The sequence below is a fragment of the Eumetopias jubatus genome, unplaced genomic scaffold, assembly GCF_037043125.1.
Source record: "Eumetopias jubatus isolate StellerSeaLion01/CBP00866 unplaced genomic scaffold, mEumJub1_p1.0 scaffold_8, whole genome shotgun sequence".
NCBI classification, from domain to species: Eukaryota; Metazoa; Chordata; class Mammalia; order Carnivora; family Otariidae; genus Eumetopias; species Eumetopias jubatus.
The window spans coordinates 75,793,794-75,817,032 of NW_028274814.1; the positions used below are offsets into that span (position 1 = coordinate 75,793,794).

The 23,239-nt window shown below is 41.2% G+C and overlaps 1 protein-coding gene across 1 annotated transcript; it reads right to left on the reverse strand.

Moving 5' to 3' along the window:
• Window positions 1–4,965: 4,965 nt before the first annotated feature.
• SLC38A2 (solute carrier family 38 member 2) lies at window positions 4,966–18,898 on the reverse strand. Its single transcript, XM_028123090.2, has 16 exons — window positions 18,621–18,898; window positions 17,320–17,518; window positions 16,958–17,039; window positions 16,695–16,810; window positions 13,759–13,832; window positions 13,577–13,669; window positions 13,365–13,446; window positions 11,872–11,954; window positions 11,397–11,455; window positions 11,139–11,306; window positions 10,658–10,737; window positions 10,443–10,543; window positions 9,745–9,869; window positions 9,228–9,372; window positions 9,018–9,115; window positions 4,966–7,964 (listed from the first exon to the last, which is right to left on the reverse strand). Exons 2-16 carry the CDS (start codon window positions 17,433–17,435, stop codon window positions 7,857–7,859), a joined length of 1,530 nt encoding a protein of 509 aa, XP_027978891.2. The 5' UTR covers window positions 17,436–17,518; window positions 18,621–18,898; the 3' UTR covers window positions 4,966–7,856.
• Between the last annotated feature and the right edge of the window lie 4,341 nt (window positions 18,899–23,239).

The following is a 23,239-nucleotide window of genomic DNA, read 5'->3' on the forward strand; positions in this document are numbered from 1 at the left end:
CTTTGCACAACACAATGACAAGGTCATGCTTTTCCCCAAGACCTTTTCAGTGTATTATGATGTGTGTGTGTGTGTGTTTGTGTAAGAAGAAAGGGTGCTTGTTTCAAATGCAATTCACTATGCTTTCTCTCACAAGCAAGAAGGAGTTTCTCTTGCTTGCTTCATTGCCTCCAATACAGGCAGTAAGTACTAAACATTTCTTGTTGGAACAGTTTATGAGAGAAGAATGTTTTCAAATTTATGAGGCTCTCATGCATTTTGAGAAGAGATTTTCATATTCCACATATTTCCTTCTTTGGATCTTTCTATTTAGGGATCAGTTTAAAAATACAATCCCTCTATCTGGAGCAAAAGGGTTGTGAACTCCAAGTTCCACATCTCTTGAGACTTTCAGTCACTTTCAAGGAGAAATACAAAAAAAACGAAAGGAAATAAAAAAGAAATATAGCTTATTTTTGGCTTAGAAAACAGCACGATTCCATGATAGGCTGCAGTCGATTGGAGACCCTGGAAGAAAATCCATCATTTACCAAAACTTAAGGGGTGCTTTTCACCCCTCAAGAAAAATACTGGAATTACATCCTTAAAATAGGCATCTTCAATATATATGGTTTCTTTTACTGCCTGTTGACCAGGTGCCTTACTTTAAAAAATTATAACAATGTGTGATTTTGCCACATTTCCAGTAAGAATGTGTATAACTTTGGGAGTTTAAAGCTATACGTCGAGGACCTGGGAATAATTCCAGAAACCCCTGAGAAATAGATGATTCACGGGATTAGTTTGTGATCCCTTGTCCTTTTAAAACTAAAGACTAGATCTAACCAGAGTTCAGTTTTTCTTAAAGATTTCTTCCCCTGTCTATTTGAAAAGACTATGGCTTCTTCCAGCAAACTGAAGGCACTTCTTGGCAATGGCATCATCTTTGACTAGGGGGCAGGAAATAGATTATTCAATATCTGTATTGATTCTCTACTTTGATTTCTTTACCTGCTCTACCTTAGGGATAGATACCTGGAAGGACCTGAGTATGTCCTCGGCCACATATTCATAGTCAAGGAGACTTGACCTCTCTATGACCCTAGTGTCAATCTGGAGGTCATTGGGTTGTACTGATGTCAAGATGATTGGGTTATAGATAGGATGCTAGGGCGCCACCACCTTGTCAATAAGGAGAGAAGGAGACTGTTTGAAAATGGTGACTCAGTAGCTGAGCTTCAGACTGGCAGGATTCTTGGTTTCCTGGGGTCTTGTTCTCCTGAAAGAATTTAGAGCCATGTTTTCAAACCATGTTCCATAAGGCTCTAGATTAAGGTAGCACCTCATGGGCCGTTGTGGAGAGATGAATCAGGTGGAAGGAGGTTGAGAGCTGGAGCTCTTAGGCTGTAGACCTCACCCCTCACCATTTCAGCCCCTGCACAGCTCTGCTTTTATCTCATTTATAGATTGGACTCTACATCAGATATTTTTAACATAGTCAGATGAGGAAGTTGAACTTACCAGAACTCCTTTCAGGGAAAGTAAGTAGTTAAGAAGAATACTAAGATAAGTCCAATAAATTTGAGTTCAGTAAAAAGCCATCTGAGGAAAGTGAGTCCCAATGACTTAAGAACTTTTTAGACAGGTTTGAAGACAGAGTAGAATTACTCGTGGGAATCGAAGACAGGCTGGACAACATTGTGGGAGGACGGACAGACAGAGAAAATCTCTAGTTCACAGCACAAAGGGACTTGGGAGAAGAAATATGTCAAATGGGATTTTATAAAGTGGCACACAGTGGGATGTGCAATGTAAAAAATTTTCTTTGCTATCTAACCCTCTTGACACCCCACACCCCAAACAGTATTTAGTAAAACTTGCTCAGTAAGGCTTCAAGGTTATCATTGTGAATAGATTCTCCCTGGAGAAGGCAAGAGATACCGAGGTTTGCAAACTGATAGTGTAGAGAAAAAACAGATACCATACACGTTTCATTTGGTGATTCAACAGAAGCGCTCCCAAGACTCAAAAGCAGATGATACTCACTGCTAAGATTTATTACAAGGGATACAGAGCAAAAGGAAGAGGGAAAAGATATGAAACAGGGGAATCCAGAGAGGTCCGGCACAGGGTTCCAAGAACTTCCTTGTCCGAGGCCACACAGGAATGAGTGCTCTTTCTCTAGCAGTGCACTACAGGCACTCCTGGGGAATGTCTCTGCTCAGGGAAGCCAAAATGAGTCCCAAGGTCCATGGCTTTTATGAACTGGTTACGTAGGCATATTCTGCTTGGCAACCGGTCTTGGCAACCAAAACTCAGGACCCCAACAATGAAGCCAGGTGCACATCATTAATCTTGGTATCTGTGTAGAGCAACCTGAAAAGCCAGTATGGCATGGGCCGTTGCTTTGGGTATATGTAACAAAACCATCAATCACTAACATAAAAAAACATTCTGAGGCCCACATTGCCAGGAGTTGGCCAAGGAACATTCATGGTTCCCTTGAAGACATAAGTAGTAAGCAACCAGAACAACCAGACGTGCTGCGTGTATTTCTCCCCTCAATGATACCTGGAGCACAACCAGATCTGGCTAGCATTTGAACTGGATTTCACTGCCACAAAAGCACTTATATGGAGTAGAGGTTAAAGATGGCTTCTGCCACCTGGAGGCAGATCACAGGTTAGGCAAGAAAGCCTTCTGTCAGACAGAGGCTTCTCGTTGAAGATGAATGAACTAAGTCGGAGTGCTTAATTTCATGGTACTCACTGTATTTATTTTATAACTATTCAGTAAATTTTTACTTAAAAGTTTGAGCCTCACCTCAACTATGCTATAAGAAATACAGGGCATATTTATTCATTCAACAATTATTTTGAGTACTTAATGTGCTATTTGCTGGACTGTTGTGAGTGAATGTTGGGGATAAATTAATAAAAAGACAGTTGTCTGCTCTTATGAAGCTTACAACTCATGTAGGGAAAATGAGAAAAAAAATTTAAAGAAGAAAAAAATTTAATTGAAGGAAGATATAATCCATTGACTTGGGGCAAAGTCATAAAAGAAGACAGGTGTTCTACCTAGAAGTCTAGAAAAAGGAAATTCAGAGAAAATGAGTTTATTGGTATCACGAGGCTGTTTTATCAGACACTTTCCTGTGTGCCTTCCTAACTAGGGTGACCAACCATCCCAGTTTGCATGGACTGAGGGGTCCCCCAGGATGTAGTACTTCCAGTTCTAAAGCTATGGCAGTTGGTGACCCTATTTCCAGCCCATGACCATGTCACTCCTCCTCTGAGAACTATTCTCCCCACCACAGGGTTGGGTCTTGGCAGCCATGTTTTTGTGTTGTGTCACCCTGCCCACCTAACTGTATTGGAGATCAGGACCCATTATTAGCCAGTGTTGATCTTGAGAAGTTGGCTGAAGAAATTGCTCAGAATCTAACTGCAGAGCTCTATAGTGAGCTCTCATCAGTTTCTGTCCTTAAGGTCTCTTGGACAAATCCAGCATTTGACCTTTGGGAGGCCTGTTTATCTTTTAATTCTCTGTGGTATCTGACCTCCTGCTAAGTTCTCTTTTCCTCTGCCACCATTTTTGCTTAAGCTAATTTAAGTGGATTTTCTTTACTGTTACCAGAAACTTAACTAAGCCAATTGTCCAGGAAAGAGTATTTCCAAGTCAGGACAGACTACTCTTGTTTCTTTAGTTAGAAACATTCCTAGAATATTCCTCAGGTTTACTGGAAATATCTTTTGCTATTTCCCTGGTTATGCAACTGTATCTTCATCCCTTGAGTAGACCCATCCACCAAATATATTTATTTCAGATTAATTGGCATTCTGCTTCATTTCAATATCGTTTCTTTCGAGTGGCTAATTCAAAGTGTATGGATTCTGTTAAAACTGGAGTCTGACGCATAACCCCACCCTCTTTCCCATGGGCATGTTAATTGTATGCAGCAGGCATTCAATTAAAACTTCTCAGAAGAGTAAAAAAGTCCAGCAGAATTTGCGACACACCTGAATTTAAGGACAAAAGGCTTAGAGAAATTGTCAGTTAAATGTTTTATTTATTTGACAGAGAGAGAGAGACAGCGATAGAGGGAACACAAGCAGGGGGAGTGGGAGAGGGAGAAGCAGGTTCTCCACCAAGCAGGGAGACCAATGTGGGGCTCGATCCCAGGACCCTCAGATCATGACCTGAGCTGAACGCAGACGCCCAACCGACTGAGCCACCCAGGAGCCCCCCTGCTGGGCTTTTTAACCACAAATAACTCCTTCCCACTTGGTCATTGCGACTGGATTATTCTCTTGCAGGAGATTTCGCTTGCCTTTGCAACCACTCCCAAGCACACCTGCTGTTCTGAGGTATCTTCCTTTTTGTTTCAGCCCTGGATATTTCACTGTACCTGCCCTAAGCTTCCAAGGCTCTCGGTAGGCCATACCTGAACTACCCTGTGTGTCTTAGCAAGCCCCCTCATAGCTAGTCATATCCAGTGTCGGTCAGATAAACCTCAGCTTGTCTACAGACTGCTCAGCAGCCATGGTGCTTCCTCATCTTCCCTGGACTGGTGCACCTGAGCTGAATTCCTCGGACTTCTTCCTAGACCGTTTTTCATTGCCCCTTTCACCTGTGTGTGCCCCCACATCGCCTGGGTAGGATTCTGGGTCAGGTGGAGTGGGGATAAAACTGTGGGCTGCCTTCCAGATCTATGGAATCAGACTACAGTCACATTCTCCAGAGAGCTCCCAGATGATCCTGACGCACTACTGGCCCACCAACAGCAGGCCCAACCCTGGGTCCTTGAGGTGCCTTTTAGCATTTTTCTTATTCCTCTTCACTTAGTAAACTTTAGGAATGGAAAAACTTTTTTCTGACCATGCTCTTCATTAGAATCGTTACCATTATGAGAGACCCACTAAGCTCTGATGGTATAATGCATCAGACAGGGCTTATCCCCTTACCTCAAAAAAACACAGCTACTCAGGATTAATCATGTATTTATTTTAGTTCAGTTAAAACAAACATACATTGTTTCATTGAAACGGTGTAGCACTCTCTGCCAACAAGTCCTAGTGGAACCGTTGGCCTCTAACAATACAGTGGGGGTATTTACACTATATACAGAAAGCTAACACACCCAGGTTCTCAAAGAGCTTTCATTACACTAGATCACATTTGATTCCATTACACTAGATCACATTTTGAAACTACTGCATTTTGAAAATTAGACCTTATTTAAAATTTAAATACGAGATCTGAATTTGCACCAAGTTTTCATGAAAAAAAATGTGATGTTCATCCAGTCTGTTTATTGCAAATACAATTTAAACAATATCTTCAATTTTTAGTGTTTACATAATTAGTCAATTTGTTTATATTGAAATCTCTGTACAGGTACTTTTGGGACAATTCTTATAGATACATGTGAATTCATCAAAATGCAGTTAAGAAACTTACAGGAATATATACACTTGAACCCAAGACCCAAACCTGACATTATATACATTATATATTACAAATACATATGGACAGACAATGTATGTACAGATTATCATAAATATTGAAAAATAGGTTAGCTTTAATGGATTAATGCTGTTCTATAAATAACATTAGTTATAACTGAAACATCCACGGAAGACAGTAATGCAAAATGAGGTGTCAAGACAGTGGTTTTAATACTGAAGACTGCTCATTAATGGGAATTCACTGTTTTAGGAACCTCAAGGCAGACAAGATAGCTCCAAGAAAATCATGCAAAGGAGTTTACCCCAGGCAGTTCGTTTTGAACCTCAAACAGCCAAAAGAGGATTGAAGGAGCCTCCCCACATCAATTTGCCGTGAGAAGAAAATTATTTTTTCCATTCCTTCCTGGTTGCCACGGTAGTTTCTCCCACATGAAAGGATGTAAACTGTAGAAAACAACTCTACTTGGTATTCCCTGGCAGGTCTCAGATACAAAATCAGCAATTCTTCCAGGAACTCAAGCAGAAGTGCCAATTCTTGGTCTGAACTAGAGGTGAGGTTCTGGATTTGAAGGGAGTGCCAAAGCCCAATTAAATGAAAGCAGTGCTGTAGAATCCATCTTTTCACTGCCTTTCTGGATGGTCCCCAATCACTTTATTTTTGTAGAAACACAAACGGACCATTGGTTTCACCCAATGTAGCACTACAAGACGTCTTCCAGTTCCACAAGGGTCTTCACAGACATACCCTGTCTGTACTTTAGTCACATATAATACAAGAATGTGTAACAAAAAACATGTCTGCCACATTTCTAGCCCCTGCCTAAAACTAAAAATGCTTAGTTTAAGAGGAAACCTTAGAGCCAAAGGACCAATTAATTCCAATATTTGCTTCCCTCAACCGCTAATGGAATTATGTATATTAGATTTTAGACATTATGCCTGAAGAGCAAAGTACCACATTATTTAATATATTCACCATACACCATTAACGTACAATAAATGTGCTCTTAAAGCCAAGTAATTTTTTTGCTTCTAACTGGCATTGAAATGGAAGGGTGAACATGCAGTTGGACCAACTACTTACACTCAGGTTGCACTGTTTTTCCCTAGCCAACCATTTGTTGGATGTAAACAAATAATTCTGTGTTGTACAAGAATGAGATGACAATCCAGTGCAAATGAGTTTTAAAAACTTACTGCATGAGAAACCCAGTGGCCTATTTGAAGAGAACTTATACCAAATATCGGTGAAACCTGTGAATTAGACCTCTACTGTAGACAAAACATGAACACAACTAAGCCATACATTATCAAGTAATTCACACTTCCAGTAGGAGATGAGCATTTTGAAAAGTTGTACTCTGGATAGAATAGTTTTGGCCTATAGCCATCAAATGCCCACTTTCCACTGCTGGAAGCAATGTCCAAAAAAAGGGCTGGCCCAAAAAACCCAGAGCTGTCAATACATCTCTGGAGACAGATGCAACTGAATAAACCCTGTTTTACCCAATTGCACTATTTGGTACCTCAAAATTAGTCATTTTACTTCCCACAGAAATATCTGCTTTGTATCTTCCATTCTAATAGACTGAAACCATAAATATTTCAGTCTGAATGAAGCAAATTATTTGGGGCCAGAGAAGAAAAGTGATGATGAATGAGTTCATCTGATTTGGTATAGCAATAATCAACCAGTTACTCTTTAATGGTGAAATCTGAATGGAAAAAACTATGCTCCTATTCATGGTACAATTTTTTGTTACATCATTTTCTCTAAAAACTTTTTTGGGTTAAAAAAAGTATTTGGTTTATTATGCCTACAAAAAGGCAAATCATTTCACAATACTAATATTTGTTTTTAAATACCAATGATTTTTTCTTATGGAATTTGTTGACAATTGTTTTTGGATAAAGTTAGAAAGAAAGCAATTTTTTTAAAAGTAAAATAGTGCTTCTGAGGTCTTAAAATATTTTTGGTACAAAAAAATAATAGTGTTTTTCTCATTGGTTATTTCAATACTTTGCTGTAAATTAAGAATTGTTTCTCACATCGAATGGTTCCATTAGGCACATTCAAGTAAAATCATAAAATATCCAAGTTAAACAATGACACAGCCAAACATGTGGCTTGATAAAAGTTAAGAGTTCGTCCATTCTCTGGAATGGAATAAAATTGTCACTTCCATTAACCCGAGACTCGTGGTTTGGTTGTTAATATCCATTTCTATCATACAGAATAGTCTCTTTAAAATGAAAAAAAAAAAAAAAGTTCACTTATTCTGCACTCAGAAGAACCAGCGAGGAATCTGCACTTCAAAAGGAAGTGAAACTGAAAACGTTAGGTGAAATTTCATTGGAAGTTGAGAGTTGGGACTCAACACTGGCATCAAGTGGACTAGTGGAGTTTTAGCGGCGCCTATGGCCATCTCCATGGGCATTGTGTACCCAATCCAAAACAATCAAGGCCATGCTTCCGGTCATCACCACTATGCCACTGATCAGGAAGAACACAGCCTGCAATGAGCACAAAGAGAAAATGATTAGCCAGCAAAAAAACATTCCTTTCTACTTTTAAAAAATGGGTTTGTAATCACTAAAATGATGTTGAGCGCTTCACAGAGCTACGGTTTTACCTTGCTAAAGAGATTTAAAACTGCCTGAAGTTACCAAGGGCTCACCTATAGTACAAAGTAACTCAAGTTTTTGAAACCTTCCAAAATTTTGCTTTTTCATTCCTCTGTCTCAAACGGAAAAGTAAATAACTTTTATTTGCTGAACAAACTACTTCATGTAATAAATAGAACAGGACTAGGTTTTTTGTTTTTGTTTTGTTTTTTGCATTTCCTAAAATTTCAAAAATTCAAGTCACAAAATCAAATCAAAGTCACCCTAAAATGCAGCCTGAGTCAAAGCCAGAGGTTTTTCAAAGAGACACAAGTAAGTTTACTCCTAATTCTACCCTTCAATTACTGACACTATGTATTTTGAATAAAACAAGATGACAGCTGTTTGTTTATAAACAATTCTAGTGCTTTAATCAGACTAGAATTGTAGCAGCGGAAGGACTCAGAGGCAGTCCTTTTCTTAGATAACCTCACCACAAGGATCTTCTGTAATTAACATACCATATTCTTTGTGAAATCAGTTATTACACTTTAAAAGTACATTTTATTACTTTAAAGTATACTGACAGCCCCCCTGAGCTTTGCTTTGAAGACAGTTAGTTCGAAGGCCCAGTTAAGTGTCTGCTGAAGCGGGCAGTCTGACAAATACCAGTTCGACTAATGTTGAAAGTTGAGTCACTATCTCCACAGTGCACATGCGCTCTTTATCTCTATTCCTAGCACTAAAATATGTCAAATGCTTTCTTGCAATTTACTTAGGCCTCTATTCGAAAGCAAACTGTCTTTCACCTTCCCTGCCCCAACCTTCCACCTGTGAAGTATACCATTAAAGAAATATTCACTAGAAACTAAGAAGAAGAGAGCTAAGGGACTAAAATCAGGTGAGGAAATTCTAGTACTAGAAGATCACTATTGTTCCTGTAAGTCAGAACAGCTCACTCACCCCAATCTTTTGTACAGATTTCATAGGTTCTTTCTTCACTAACTTGATATAGAAGGCAGACGGCAGAATAAAAATCAACATAGCAGCTGCAGACGCCCCTGGAAAAGAACACAGACCATTTCTTGAGAATTCAATGGATCACTTGTCCCTCCTCTTTAAACTTTAAAATCGCTGATACGGGAAAGAACTCTGACACTTTCTAAAACTTACCAATGAAACCAAAGATATCTCTAATCGTTGGGACAAAGATGACAAGCAAATTGGTAAATGCCAAGATAGACACTGTAATGAGACTATGACGCCACCAACTGAAATCTTTTGCTGCACACAACAGGTGAGTTACAGAACTCCGGATCTGCAAATACAAACAGAGAAATGAAAACTCGAGCTTTACATTAATGGGGGGAAAAAATTCCCAAATAATAGGGAATATATCTTAAAAAAAAAAAAAAAAAAAACTTTCTAAATACGTAAATTATGCCCCTTCCTCTACTGCTATTTCCTTAATATCTGAACAGTGAAAGATCATTTTAGGTCTTCAATTATGGAAAAAATTACCCAGGATGTTTTGAAAATCTAGAAAGTACTTAAATCCCTTCAAAACCACCATCAACTTAGTATTGCTCTAGTAGTGTTTCCCTTCTCACAAAAGAGGAAAATCTCACAAGTCTTCACATGTTTAAAAACTCATTCCTGGTGAGCGGGAGCAGGGCGGGTGATTACTCACTGGGAAGATGACTACTGGTACCGTCAGGGTGACAGCCACCAGCACAGCCAAACGAACAACGAGAAGAAGAATATCAGTTCCCATGATGGTGGAGTAGGTATGAAGCAACTCTGACTCAACGTGTTCTATGGGGAACGACAAAGGAAAAAAAGCTTCAAGTGAGCGGTTTCCTCTAGAGATTAGGGGGGAAATCTAACTTACAGCAAATTTGCACCAAAGTTATTAGCTACTCACAGAACGACTATAAACTAAGAGGCTAATAAGATTAATTTGGAATTAGGGTTAATGCAATTAAAGTAACATTGAAGGAAAATTTTCCTAAATACCAAGGAGAGATTTAGCCACATGACCCCCATCAAAAACAACAGGAGCTCAATAGCTAAATCCCATGGTCTGGCTTACTGTTTGTGTTGTAGAATTTGAAGGCGACTGGAAGAGGAGATAGACAGCTATCTCATGAACTCAGATGCAAGCACGTCATATAAAATGCCACCAAGTGACTAATTATATGAACTTGGGCTTGAGAAATTACTGATTTAAATAAAGAGACTATAGCAAATTCTAAGCTCTAAATTCAGTTTCTCATCCCAAGTAGGAAATACACCGAAACAGATCGAATTTAAGTGATAAGTTATACATGTGCAAGTATCAATTTTATTTCACGAAGTGCTTTTTTCTGAAACCTAGACATTATTTACCGTAAAATGTCAGGTATCCAAAGAGGGCAGCAAGCAGGTACATGAGAAACATGGCGAAAAATGAAATCTTGGACACATTCATCATTCTTCTACGGCTGCGACTACGTAAATTCAAAGAAAAGTACAAATATACACTTGAGCAGTAGTTATAGCAATAATCTTATATTTTTCTAACTTTCCCAATAAATTTATATAAAAATAGGTAAAGCACTCACCCTTTGAGTTCTTCGTAAATGGGAAGGATAGCAGGATGACAGACAAATGAAAAGGTCAAAATTGGCACAGCATAGACAGTCTGCAAAAAATGTAAAAATTTACTTAAAATCCTCATGTAACACACTTGGGTCATCACAGTTCTGCACTGTGTATTTTATAGTAACCAATTTTAGAATCAAACCCTAAAAGTTTCCCTTGCATAATTAGATTCCCTTCTTTTAATCTGTTCACTAAGTGTGATCAACATGCTAACGTCAGAATGTGTCAATTAACATCATAGGATTATTTCATTTCCGTTCTCCATCCATTTTAAGATATAAACTAATGCTTTCTTCTCAGTCTTCAATAATTCATGTTTTCTGAAGAGTAGCTATTACCCCTCCTTCCTTTTACCTTGGGAGTTATTTTTAAGTTTCCAGTGGATAGTATCCCTCTCTTCTTCCCTAAAATCTTAAGAAAATAAAAATTGTATTTAGTTACCTGTGAGTTGAAGATGAAATAATGTGGTCTGCAAGAATCGTCGTCAGTCATATTAAATACCATCTCAGGTGCAAGAGCTGTTGGCTGTGTTAAGGTGCTGTTTAGTGTCTCATTAATTATCAAACCAACTTCCACAGGGCAAGGAATCTGAAATTTCTTGCAAATCACCTGAAAACATATTATTTTGCATTTGTTAAACTAAATAACATGACTGGGCTCATAAACAAATCTCTAGCTTTAAAGAAGAGTTATACCTACCACAATCAGGAAGAACATCATACACAATAAGGAAAGGCCACTGGTATATCCCAAATATCCTGTAAGGGAGGCAGAAATTATTACTTTAATATAACAAATTTCAGGCAAATATATTTTCTCAACTTTCAGGCAATAACTCAATTCTGCCTGAAAGACTTTAGTATGAACACAATACTGAATTTCTAATTCTTATATACTAAGGTATAGAATTACTTTAAAATATTTGCTAATAACTAAAAGACACTTTCATTTTGTATTATTTATAAAGCGCAAATATTATCAAGTGTCAACAAAATATTCTGGCCTCTCCTGGTAGCCATCTGCTAGGATTTTGAAAGGCCTACAGGTGTGTACGCAGCAACTCCCAAAGTTATGTTTTTGGGGCTTTTTAAAAAGCTTTCAATTTTTATTAAGAGAAAGCCAACTAGCTAGTAAGAGGCTCATTTCAGTTCTCTTCAGAGATGGGTTTACTCACCTAAATTTCTCAGCAGTGACAAAGGAAGAATGAGCACCAGCGACACCAGCAAAACCAAATAGTCACCGTTCAGATACCACAATCTGAATTAAAGAAAAGAAACACAAGGTCAAACCAATCATGAAAATCCCCAGAATACTATACACATCTTCTTACTGGACTCATTTCATAGAGATACTATAAAAAATAAACACACAAAAAGGCAGGTCTGGAAAAAGCACTGCTTATTCACAAAAAGCCTACAGACAGGAATAAATGTCTAACTCTGCGCTAGCTGAATATTCACTCAGGTTAGAGATGGGGTATGAACAGTGTAACTTTTGTCCCACTGTTTGCTCTGGGAAGGCTGCCAGCTGATTCATAACATAAAATGCTTCTTAAAGGCTTGATACTAATGTAGGGAACAAAGCAGCATTGTTAAGCCAGTAATCTTATCTTGAAGCATTTTTAGGAGAATTGTACACCAACTCGGTCATAGCTTTAACTTGCCAATTTTTAATGCTAGAAACAAGGAAATTTAAAACAAATTTCTTTCAGACATTAGCAAATATAATTATTAAAAACTCAAGGAAATTTTTTCGTACTTAGGTAAAACACATAGGCAAAGACAAACAACAAAACCCAATCCCCCAAAACCAGGATTTACTCCAGGTTGTCAAGAGTATGTTGACACCTTGACCCACCTTGACTCCAAAAATAGTCAAAAAGATCCCTTCTGACCTTAAGAGAAAATATTACCCATGTCTCCTCTACGAGTTCTACCAATGTCTTTTCCTTTCCAGGTAATCAACCATACCCTTTTAAATCACTATTTTCAAATTAATTGTCCTGTGAATTCCACTTCACTTACTTATTTCAGCAACAGAGACCCCACAGAAAACTAATGTTTAAAGATCAGCTTATTAAATTTCTAAAGCCAACGAGATAACCACACTTCTCTATTTAGAGATAGTGAGCTGCAAGTAAGTGGGGAAGTAAATTGCCCTTCCCTGTGTTTACTTTAGATAAAAACCTGTTAGTCCACTGGGAGGAAGAACTGTGTACAAGGATAAGGTTTCTACAACGTGGCCATACATTTTCTGGTCTTATGCATTTGAACAGATTAAGTTTTAAGAATTTCAAATTTATAAAAAAAAATCAGACAGGATTGATTTGAAATGTAATTCAAAGCTTCAACCTGACTTAGGTTAGACTTTGTGTTACTCAGCTACAATTTCTTAGAGAATAAATATCAAGAGAAAAGTTAAGCTCTAGAAAACCTGCTTTCACACACAGGTTAGAGAAATTATTATCCAGAATTACAGCACAAGCTTCGATCTTTGGTCTTTCATTCTTAAGACTTCAAATCAGTCTGAGGGACTTCTTGGTCAATTTCAAGAGGAACATTTACAAAAAATAATTTATTGATAATTATCTTGTATCAACTTTGATAAAATGTATCTAACCATTTTAGACTATAATTTTTCTTATGAGTAACCTTACTTAGCACCTACCCAGTTGTATCTTCAATGTTCATTAATGCCTGGATCACCAAAGGTAACTCATATTTCACTATGAAGAGGTAGCTTGACATAGCTGGAGGAAAACAAAATTATACCATTACAAGTGCAAAATGTGGCATGTGACACCAAAAGTAACGTGTCACCACTCTGTGCTACATAAAGAGCAAAAAGTCTACCCAAATCACCTTTTAAAAAATTCTTACCTCCAATGTTCTGCATTGTAATTGATCCAGAGGCTGCAAGCTTTCCAACTAATCCAAATGCTTTATGTCCCAACTGTTCATATAATAAAGACCCTAAAATATGAAGAACACAGAAGCATGAGGGAAGGAAGAAAATCCTGACAGGCCTAATTGTTTTAGAAATATCAAGAATGCTACCATACCTCCTTCATTGGCAGTTTTCAGAAGGAGATGAACAGAATACAGGGAAAATATTGACACAAATGTCAAGAGAATTCTGATGAGAGAAGGAAAAGGCACAGGGTTATAAATAAGCATTGCTATATTTAAAGACAATTCTTTTGCTCGTTAACAAAACATTAAATATGGAACATGTCCTAATATTCCTGTGCTAGACAGAAAGCCCCTAAGAACTGGCGTTTACCATCCTGGCTAGAGTGTTAACATCTTCTCTTAGCCTGGTACTAAGAACTTCCATCATGTCTCAGGTGTTAGTTCTACGGTACTGGTTAAGAGCTGGGGTTTACCCGCTGCACCCAATGTGTCAGGAGACCCAGGAAAGCTTAACTTTAAGGTGGTGGAGTTATGAGACTTATAATTTGGTTCTGGCACCATAATATTTAACTGTATTCTTGCCACTTCTCTGCATTTTAATAGTTCCTTTTATCTGTAAAATGATGGTAATGTCTGCCAGTAAAAATCCAGCGCACAAGGCACTTGTGAAATCCAACTGAGACAGGTTCAGGGAAGATCTTGAGATCGCTTGGACTACATAAATAAGAAGAGGAATGGGACTACGAAGGGAGAGCGATACGAACATTGGAATCATCAGGCACAGCTTTACAAACAATTGGGCACAAGTCAGAGAAGTAAGACTATATTGCACGCCATGGTGTGGAATACAGGCCCAGGGTCATGACAAAGTTAAACAATGCCTGTGCTAGAACAAGGAGCCCATCAGTCTGACTGGAGCACCTCTTTGCTCCATATGATAGGGAGGGAACCAGAGGTTCCCTAATGTCCCTTAGTTTTCCTTTAAGGATACAAATTCTCTCTCATTTCAGATTTCCTTTCCTCCCCTCCTGGGCAAGCCAAAGAAAATATGGATTTCTTTTCTATTAAAAACAACAAGAAAAATATCAGGGAAACCCATAGAAAAATCTGCAAACAAAATGGTTCCTTTTTTTGATTCTGTACAAGAAAACTGAATCCGGTACCACAGAAGGTCTAGCAAAGGAATTGAGCTCTGTTAGTTAAAACACAGGTGGTGGCATTGAACTGCCATTCTAATGCCAAAACCTTTATGGGGCCTAGTCAAAGGTGGAAAAATGACACCATCGGCCTTACCTCTAACTGAACAAAGTTGTTAGTTTAACCAAAAACAGTGTTCAAAGTATGCTAACAAATTCAGTCCTCCTTTCTTACACTGAGATTATAATGAGGCATAAAGGGACTTCATAACCTTTGAGGTCACTTTCAAGCTCAAGGCTGAGTCTGCCTAGTAAGGTTAACTAGAGCTGTTTAACTACACTGTGACAGCCACATGGCTTCTGGCCCACTTATCTCTACATCCTCTAAATATACCTTGTAAAATACCGATGGGATTAAAAACTCCCTTCCGCACTTTTGATGTTATTTAACCATTTATTCAAAGGGTTAATCAAACACATAGACCTTATTAAAGTATAATTTCAAAGCTGCAAGGGTAACATTAGAATTTTGCTGTCACTTATGAAACAGGTGCCATTTTATCTCATGTTAACTATAACCACACTGGCAGCATTTAAAGACTGTCTCCAGTTGTTATAGTAAGAGTCAGGAAGGATTTTGGAATATTTAACAATGAGGCCATTCAAGTTCCCCAGTAAAAACTTTAAAACTCTAGGGTCCTTCCTATGTAAATTCCTTCATCTTAGTAAAAGATCTCAGAAAGCTTCATGCTAATAAAGCAAACTGCTGGAATCCTAGCTTCCAACGTTCAAAGCCAGGCTTAACTTCAGTACAGAATTTCACCCACAAAGCAGAACTTTGCAATGGTCTGCTTTTCTTTTCATGAGTATTCTGTTCTGCTGGAGAAAATCACTTGAGTAGATGGCACCAGTCAGCTAACTAAAACACATCTGTCACAAAGGGACAATTCCCTGCTCCCTGTAAGGTGTGGTTTCTTCATCTGTGCAGTAAGTCACACTATCTTCCACAGAAATTGCCTTACCGGGGGCCCCTGGGTACTTAAAATTAACAGCTACAGTACAAATATCATTGAAAATGTATATTCAAATTCACATGTATTTTTATTTTGTATCTTTTTCCCCCTGGAAATAGGGTTCCTGCTTTTCTTATTATATTTTCTGAGAATCAGTGACCCCACACAGTGGTTTAAGAACCACTGCTCTAAAGTCTTCTATTGCTCCAAAATCCTATTCTAGGCATTTATGCTAGAAAGCACAGGAATAAATCATTTTGACTGGGCAACTAGGGAAAAGAACATTTAAAAGCAGGTACTTATTAAAATATATATGTATTTTTTGCTATGGCATGTGGCAATCACACAGACCTGGAAGAAATAAATATTAGAACAAAAACAACAACAAAAAAAAACCAACATATGGGTTTCTTTTCAGTGTCCAGAAAGTTATGACTCACATTTCTTAGAACAAACATGTTCTAGGTTAAGCAAATACCACCACACCCTATATATTCTAAAAAGTCTGTTTGCCCTACGCAAAGGTTCTTGGGGAGACTATGTCAATTTATAAACTGACCTGGATGTACCATGCTTATTAATATTTTTTCTTCCCATTTTCCCAGAACAAATAACTACCTTGGATTTATCAATAGTTCTTTTTAAACATCCAACCCCTGTTACAACTTTGTTTTAACTATTCCCATTGACTTAAATACTTTTGGTTTAATTATCAGTTTTCAGTGTTGTCCTATTTCTTTCTAATTGGCTTTCTTGATATCATGCAGTTAGATACTAGAATGAGGAGGTTTTTGGATTTCTCATTTTAAATTTCACACAAATGATTTTTAAGTCAACTATTTCGACTGTAAATTCCGTCTCTGGAGCCAAAAGTTTTATGTTTTATCATCGTATTAACTGCCCTGCATGGCAGACTCACTACTTACACATACTTACATAAAAAGAGCAATTCCAGTATTAGCCATGGCATAAGAAAGCCCAAGGATTCCACTGCCCACAATCGCATTGCTCAGATTAAATACTGACATTCCAAAGGAAGTAGTACCTGGATGCTACATAGAGGGAAAACGATAACCAAACATATAACAATAATTAAATGGAGAAAACCAGCTTTGGCCAACTTAGATTGAAATCTAAAAGTAAAACTATTCTTTTACTCCATAAAGCCACAGACACACAAATTATTATTTTCAACTTACAAAGTCTGTTTCATACTTCTTCTTCCCCAAATTTGATTCAAGTAAAAAGTTCTGGTTTTCAGGATCTACATCTGCATAATGGCTGTGAGGGAAAAAAAGAGTTCTAAGTCGTTTTGAAACATACAACGGAATGCTTTAACACAAACAGCCCTTTAGTTGTCACACACCTTCCGTGAAATGCGTGTTTAAGTAGGAATCGACTTTCACAAGAGATACTGTCATTGCGACAATCGGATACTCTCAGAGATTATACACTCTCCAAATACTACGGTAAATTACCGCAACCGAAGCAGAGTCCTAGGTAAAGAACCCCTGACCCCCGCAGGGCTTAGTTTAAAAAAAAAGCACACAACTTCTCCCACCTTTTCAGAGCAGCTTGCTTGGTGGGGTAGGAGTAGTTGAAGTCGCTGTTCGAACTGTAGCTGCTGCTGTCCTCATCCGGGGAAATATTGAACCTTCCCATTTCGGCTTTCTTCATGCTGGCACCAGGAGGAATAGAGGGTGCAGCGATGAACACTGGGTTCCTTTTGTCCTTGGCGGTGCACCGGCCCGCGCGGCTGCCTGCGAAGGTAGAGGCGGCGCGTCAAGACTGCAGCGCCCGCCCGCCGGGGTCACGTGACGCCTCCGGGAGGCGCAGCGCGGCTGATTCATCCCCGGCCAGGCGAGTGGAAAAGTACCAGCTGAGCGCGAGGGGCGGGGGCGCGCCGAGGGGCGGAAAAGTACAGACAGCGGAGCCGCGGAGAACAAAGATGGTCCCACCGCGGCTATGCGCCCGCAGAGGCCCGCGCCCTCCGGACCCCCAGGCCCCTCTCCAGAGAATTTTAGTATTGCACCCTCTCCATTATCTCAAGTTTGCGGGGAGGGGTGCACCGGGGCTCTGTTTCGGCTTTCCTCCAGCCTCTCTGGTCGTGCACAGGCATGCAGGGCACACATCCCACCCAGTTTCTAGCATTTACAACGGCAATGCGCGTAATCCGTCTTTTCATGCCCGGAGTCCCCACATGCGGAAATGCCTCTGCGGCAGAGAGGACTCAAAGGGGGCAGAAAGGGCTGACATGGGGCCTCTCCCAAGAAGGGGAGAACGCCCGTTCCTCGGCGACCAGAGGCGCCGAGGGTTTGTTTACACGCGCACGCCCGTACCCTCGAGCACACTCGTCTACAGGCATTTGGCTCGCGAGCGCTTCGCCCGGCCGGCCACTCCTATGCCCGGAAAAGAAACTGATGCAATATCGATCTCCGATTATCAAACGTTCCTGGCCCGTCTTCCCCAATCGTGGCCTCTGTATACCAGAAGCCCGAAACCTCCTCCGCTGCCCCCATATTGCAGGGCCCCTCGATCTAATATTTTAATTAATGCAAACCAGTCACAAGACTTGCCGCAGCGGAGCCGCGGGCCGGGCTGGTTCCCCTCCCCCTAACGGAAAGATGCGGCTCCGCTCCCGGCGGGTACGCGGCCCCCGCGCCGCGCCCCTACCCCGCCCGAGGAGAGCGGCGACCCCCGTACGGGCCGGAACCGAAGGCGGGTCCAGCCGACCGGACACGCCAGGGCCGGGAGGAAACAACCTCCGCAGCTGCCTTCCCGCCGCGGCCCCTCCCGGACGCCCCTCCCCCACTCCCGCCCGGGGCCCCGCGCCCTTCGCACAGACGCCCCCGCACGCGTTACCTCGGTGGTCTCCGCTCCTGTATCCCGGGAACGTCACGTAAACGCCTTCGGTGGGTTTCTCTCGGCTAACAAAAATCGTGAAACAAAAACAAAAACCAACAATAAGCAGGAAAAATAATTTTAATTAAAAAAAAAGAAATGGCAAGTTGTTGCCACCCCAATCGTCCGGCGTCCGCCGTCTCTAGGGAAAGGCGCGAGTGTGCGGGAACGCGTGGCCCGGCTGCGGGCGGTGCTGTGGGGGAAGGCGCTCCGGGACAGCGGCGTCGCGCGGCTATGGTGCTGCCTGCCGGGCAGCGGGTTATAGCGGCAGCTCAGGAGGACGCGTCAGGGGGCGGGGCCGCGGCCGCCCGGGTGCCTTCTCTTTGTGTATCAACACTACCTGGGCTCCGCCCCCGGCCCGCCCGGGGCCCGTAGACCCCGCCCCCTGCCCCCCACCCCTCCTCCCCCTACCCCTCCTCCCCCCACTCCTCCTCCCCCCTACCCCTCCTCCCCCCCAACCCGGCCCACTCGGGCGGCCGGCCCCGCCCGCTGGCGTCCCCCACCCTCGGGCAAAGCCAGACCCTGCTCTCTTAGGTCTCCTGGTCAGGCCCGAAAGACTCCTCCCCATGCTTCCCTTGGCAAGTTCATTTCAACCTCGATAGGTGCCCAACACATGCGGTTGTCTTTCCGGAGCCTTCTCCTTCAATCCCTTACGTCCGAGTTACCAGCAGTCTTTGCTTTCTCCTCAAGGATTTTTGGGGACACATCCCGCCCACCCAACCCTTTCCTGCCTGTTATTTTTGTGACTTACTTGGGGTTTTTCTCTCGCAAACTTGGACTAATGCAGCAACGTTGTCTCCATGGTCGGTTTCCGTTCTCGTTCTTTCTTCTCCAACTAGACCTGCTCTCTTCAAAACTAGCCTGGCGGGATCAGTTGGCAGCTGCATTTCGGTCTATCCTTTTTGTACCAACGTGGAAAACCCTACTAGGGGAAATGCTACATCCTGACCAGCAAGCCAGACCCCTTGAGAGGAGATCCCGGTTGGGCCTCGGGTTGGGGGGAACCCTCTCTTTTGAGGAGATGTAGGAGTGCCCAGTTTTCCTTTTGCAGACAAATTTCACTCATTCCACCACCCCCGACCCAATTTGAGAGCTCTTCTCGCCCTCCTCGCCTTTTACAAAGGCGCTGGCTCCACTGGAATGCTGGTCTGGGAGACTTTCTCCCGAGCCGGTCCTTCCTTTCCAGTGGTGATGTGGTCTTGCTGAGCCAGGCAACTAGGGGGCCCCTTCGCTGCGGAATCCTCTGCGGAAAGGAAACGAGAACTTCCCTTGCTGGAAACAAAGGGCCCTTAGGAGAAATGCTTGTTGAATGAATGAATAAACAAACGAGTTTGACCTACTGCTCTCTTCCTTTTGGGGACGTGGGAGAGATTGGGCAGGGCATAGAGGAAAGGGTTGGGTGTGATCACAATTTTTGCTTTCAATGTTTTCCTGAGGAAATCTGTACAGCTCTCTATTTCCGTGGCACGTGAGGCTGCGGGTGTCCTGGGCCTGCACCAGTGTTCATGATTGACAAGAGAGGACCTGATTTCCCCTTTGCCCTCCTCGGGTCCCCACCCCTTGTGCTGGTCAGACCAGTCCCACCTAAACAATACTCTTTCTTGCTTTTGTGCCCAACTTTCCCCTGACCATCCCTCGAGGCTTAGTCACTGAGCCTCAGGTCGGCCCCCTTTTTTTGCACGAATTGTTTTCTAAACCATGTGGTGCTGGGCTTTTTAAACCTGTGCTGTCTTGTATTCAAAATTGTTCCAGTTTGTAGTCTGGTCTCCCCAGGGAGATTGTGAACTTTCCCAAGGTAGGTTTGGCATTTGACACACAATCAGCTGAAAAAACTTACCTTTCTTCCACATTCGTTCCCTAATAAAACCAATCAACTCTTGTTAGGAGAGCAATCTTAGTGGTGGGTTAGAGAGGACTCCCTGCAATTTTCTTTATATCAGGTTTCAACTGATAAAAATCAGAAGGTCTTAAACCGCTGTTTCATCCAGGTGAGTCCCCTTGCCCAGTCAGATGTGCTAAGGAAGCCCTCAGGGTTGATGGTTTTGGTTGGCAGGTTGCACCCTCACAGCTGGATCTCTTGTCCTTTGGACTTTTTGGTGGTTTGTATCGCAACACATGCTTCAGAGAACCTGTAAAATTAAGGGGGTGTGTATGCGTGTTGTGTGTGTGTGTGTTTGTGTGTTGAGGGAAGGTCTGTAATCTTGTTCTGACCTCTGTATTAGAACCTGAACGGTAAATGGTGAAAAAAAAAGGGGGGGGAGGTATTGAAACATCTGCTTTTCTTTTGCCGTTTTTCAAAGGCCAATCTGAGGTGCATTTGTTAACTCAAGTGGCTTCCAACTGAGGCCTGATATGCTTTGGCTAAAATGCGTGGGACACAGTGCCCTTTCCCAGTTTCTGGGAGCCTGTGCTGCCCAGTGCTTGTTGGTTGGAAGTGCTACAGTTTTGCTTAATTTCCAGCTAATGTTTTAGAAGAATGTTATTCCAACTGCAGCATGGAACCCAGTGGCAGATAGAGATGAATTCAGTGGATTACTATGAGCTTTTTTTCTTGAGTGCCGTAGAACAAAATAGAATAAAAGATACCACTATTCTATATACAGTAATGCTAAGTACTGTTCCATAAAACTTTAATTTTGATTTATACATATGCATATATTCTGAGTTGTGATGTAAAATGTATTTCTTACTGTGGGTTGGGATCAAAGAATTTTGAAAGCTACTGAAAGCAAACCTATCCTACGACAGAAAAATAATCACAGATATCAGTTGTCAATTTTGGATTTTCAGAAATGCAGTCAAGGTAGATTGTTAGAACTTTCTAGTGAAGATAGTTTTCTTCTGTAGAATTATTTGACCATTATCATCTAATCAAATATAGGGGTTTTGTTTCCTGGGGGCATAAGGAATTGATATTCCCAGATGGTTGTTAAACAACTGGTCTTTAGGATGTTCTTCAAAATTCTATTTATCCAGCATTTTACTTTGCCCAAAGTGGGCTTAAATACTAAATGTGCTTCTTTCTATCCTCCATTTCCAACCAAATACTTTTGTTTTCTTCCTTCCTTCCTTTTTTTTTTTTAATTTGGGGGGGAGGGGCAGAGGAAGAGGGAGAGAATCTCAAGTAGACTCCCTGCTGAGCAGGCAGCCAGATGTGGGGCTCAATCTTACCACCCTGAGATCATGCATGACCTGGGCAGAAATCAAGAGTCAAACGCTTAACTGACGGAGCCACCCAGGCGCCCCTAAATAATTCTGTTTTCAGGTTGGCTTTCATTGCTTTCTTTGATCTGGCCCTAGCCTATATTTCTATCCCTCTCCTTTAGTTTTCCTTGTGGTAGGCAGCTGCCTGCCATTACTGTATATCTAAACTTTATCTTTCCTTTGAGACGCAGTTTAAATACCACACCTTTCATTAATTTTTCTTGATTAGATGCTGCCATTTGAAACTGATCTCATTCTGCTTTGAACTTAGTGCTTTGTAAGTATCTTTTTGTCACTTCTTTTTGTGTTGTCTATGTAACAGATTTTATGTTAGTGTCTTTTCAGGGTAGAATCTGACTAATCATACCCAGCCTAGTCGCTTGTAAAAAGAAGGTACTTTCTGAGTAGATGGGTGAATTAAATAAGTTTTTTCTCTATGATACCTGTCTCTACCTGGATTGTGTTTATAATAGTTTATCTCCCTCACTAGAATGTAAGCTCCGTGAAGGCTGGAATTTAATCTTGTGAAAATCAATAAAGGGAAACCTTACTAATACGGGTTTGGGATGCCAGAACGGGAGGATGGTAGGGGGTGTTGGTACGGCTCAACGTCAATTATGAAAAGAATTGTCAATTACAGACCCAACAGAAGAATCCTCAACAGGCCCCAACATGAGATGTACATTGCATCTTCTTCAAGAAATTAACTACCCCTGTAACTCAGTGGATGAGAAACTGTCATCGCTTGAACTCTTGCTTCTCTCCAATGGACTCTTGTTCAAAACAACCCCTCCCAACTTCCTCCTTCTTCTCCATAAAGTAAGGTTCCCCTCTTTTGTTTTTGGACTTGCCTATGGTTTTTCCTTGGCTTGCCTGACCCAAATTGTAATTCTCTGCCATTCCCAAATAAACCCATCTTAACTGGCAGTTGTATTTTTAAGAGTAACAATCTGCTTTGATTACTGTTGGCTCCAGCACCTAGAACAGGGCCTGACAATACATTTTAGTTGAGTGAATACATGCAGGAGTAAAGAGTTTTGAGCTTCTCTAGGACCAGAGGAAACATGCTGTCTAGTTTATCTAAAGGACATCTATCTTATCCCTTCCTGGCCAAAACAGAACTCTTGATTTCCCTAGCAAAACTGTTCCTCTCCTACTTTTTACAGGTTCGAAAAATAATACCACCATTCATGAGGAAGCTTAGGCCCCAGACCACGGAGTCATCTTGAGCCCTTCTTTTCCTCAAATATCCAATCCATCAGCAAATCTTGAGGGCTCTGCCTCCAAACAAATTCAGAATCCTGCCACTTCTTACCATCTCCACTGCTCTGGTCCTAGTACAAGGGACTGTCACCTCTCTCCTAGATCACTGCAAA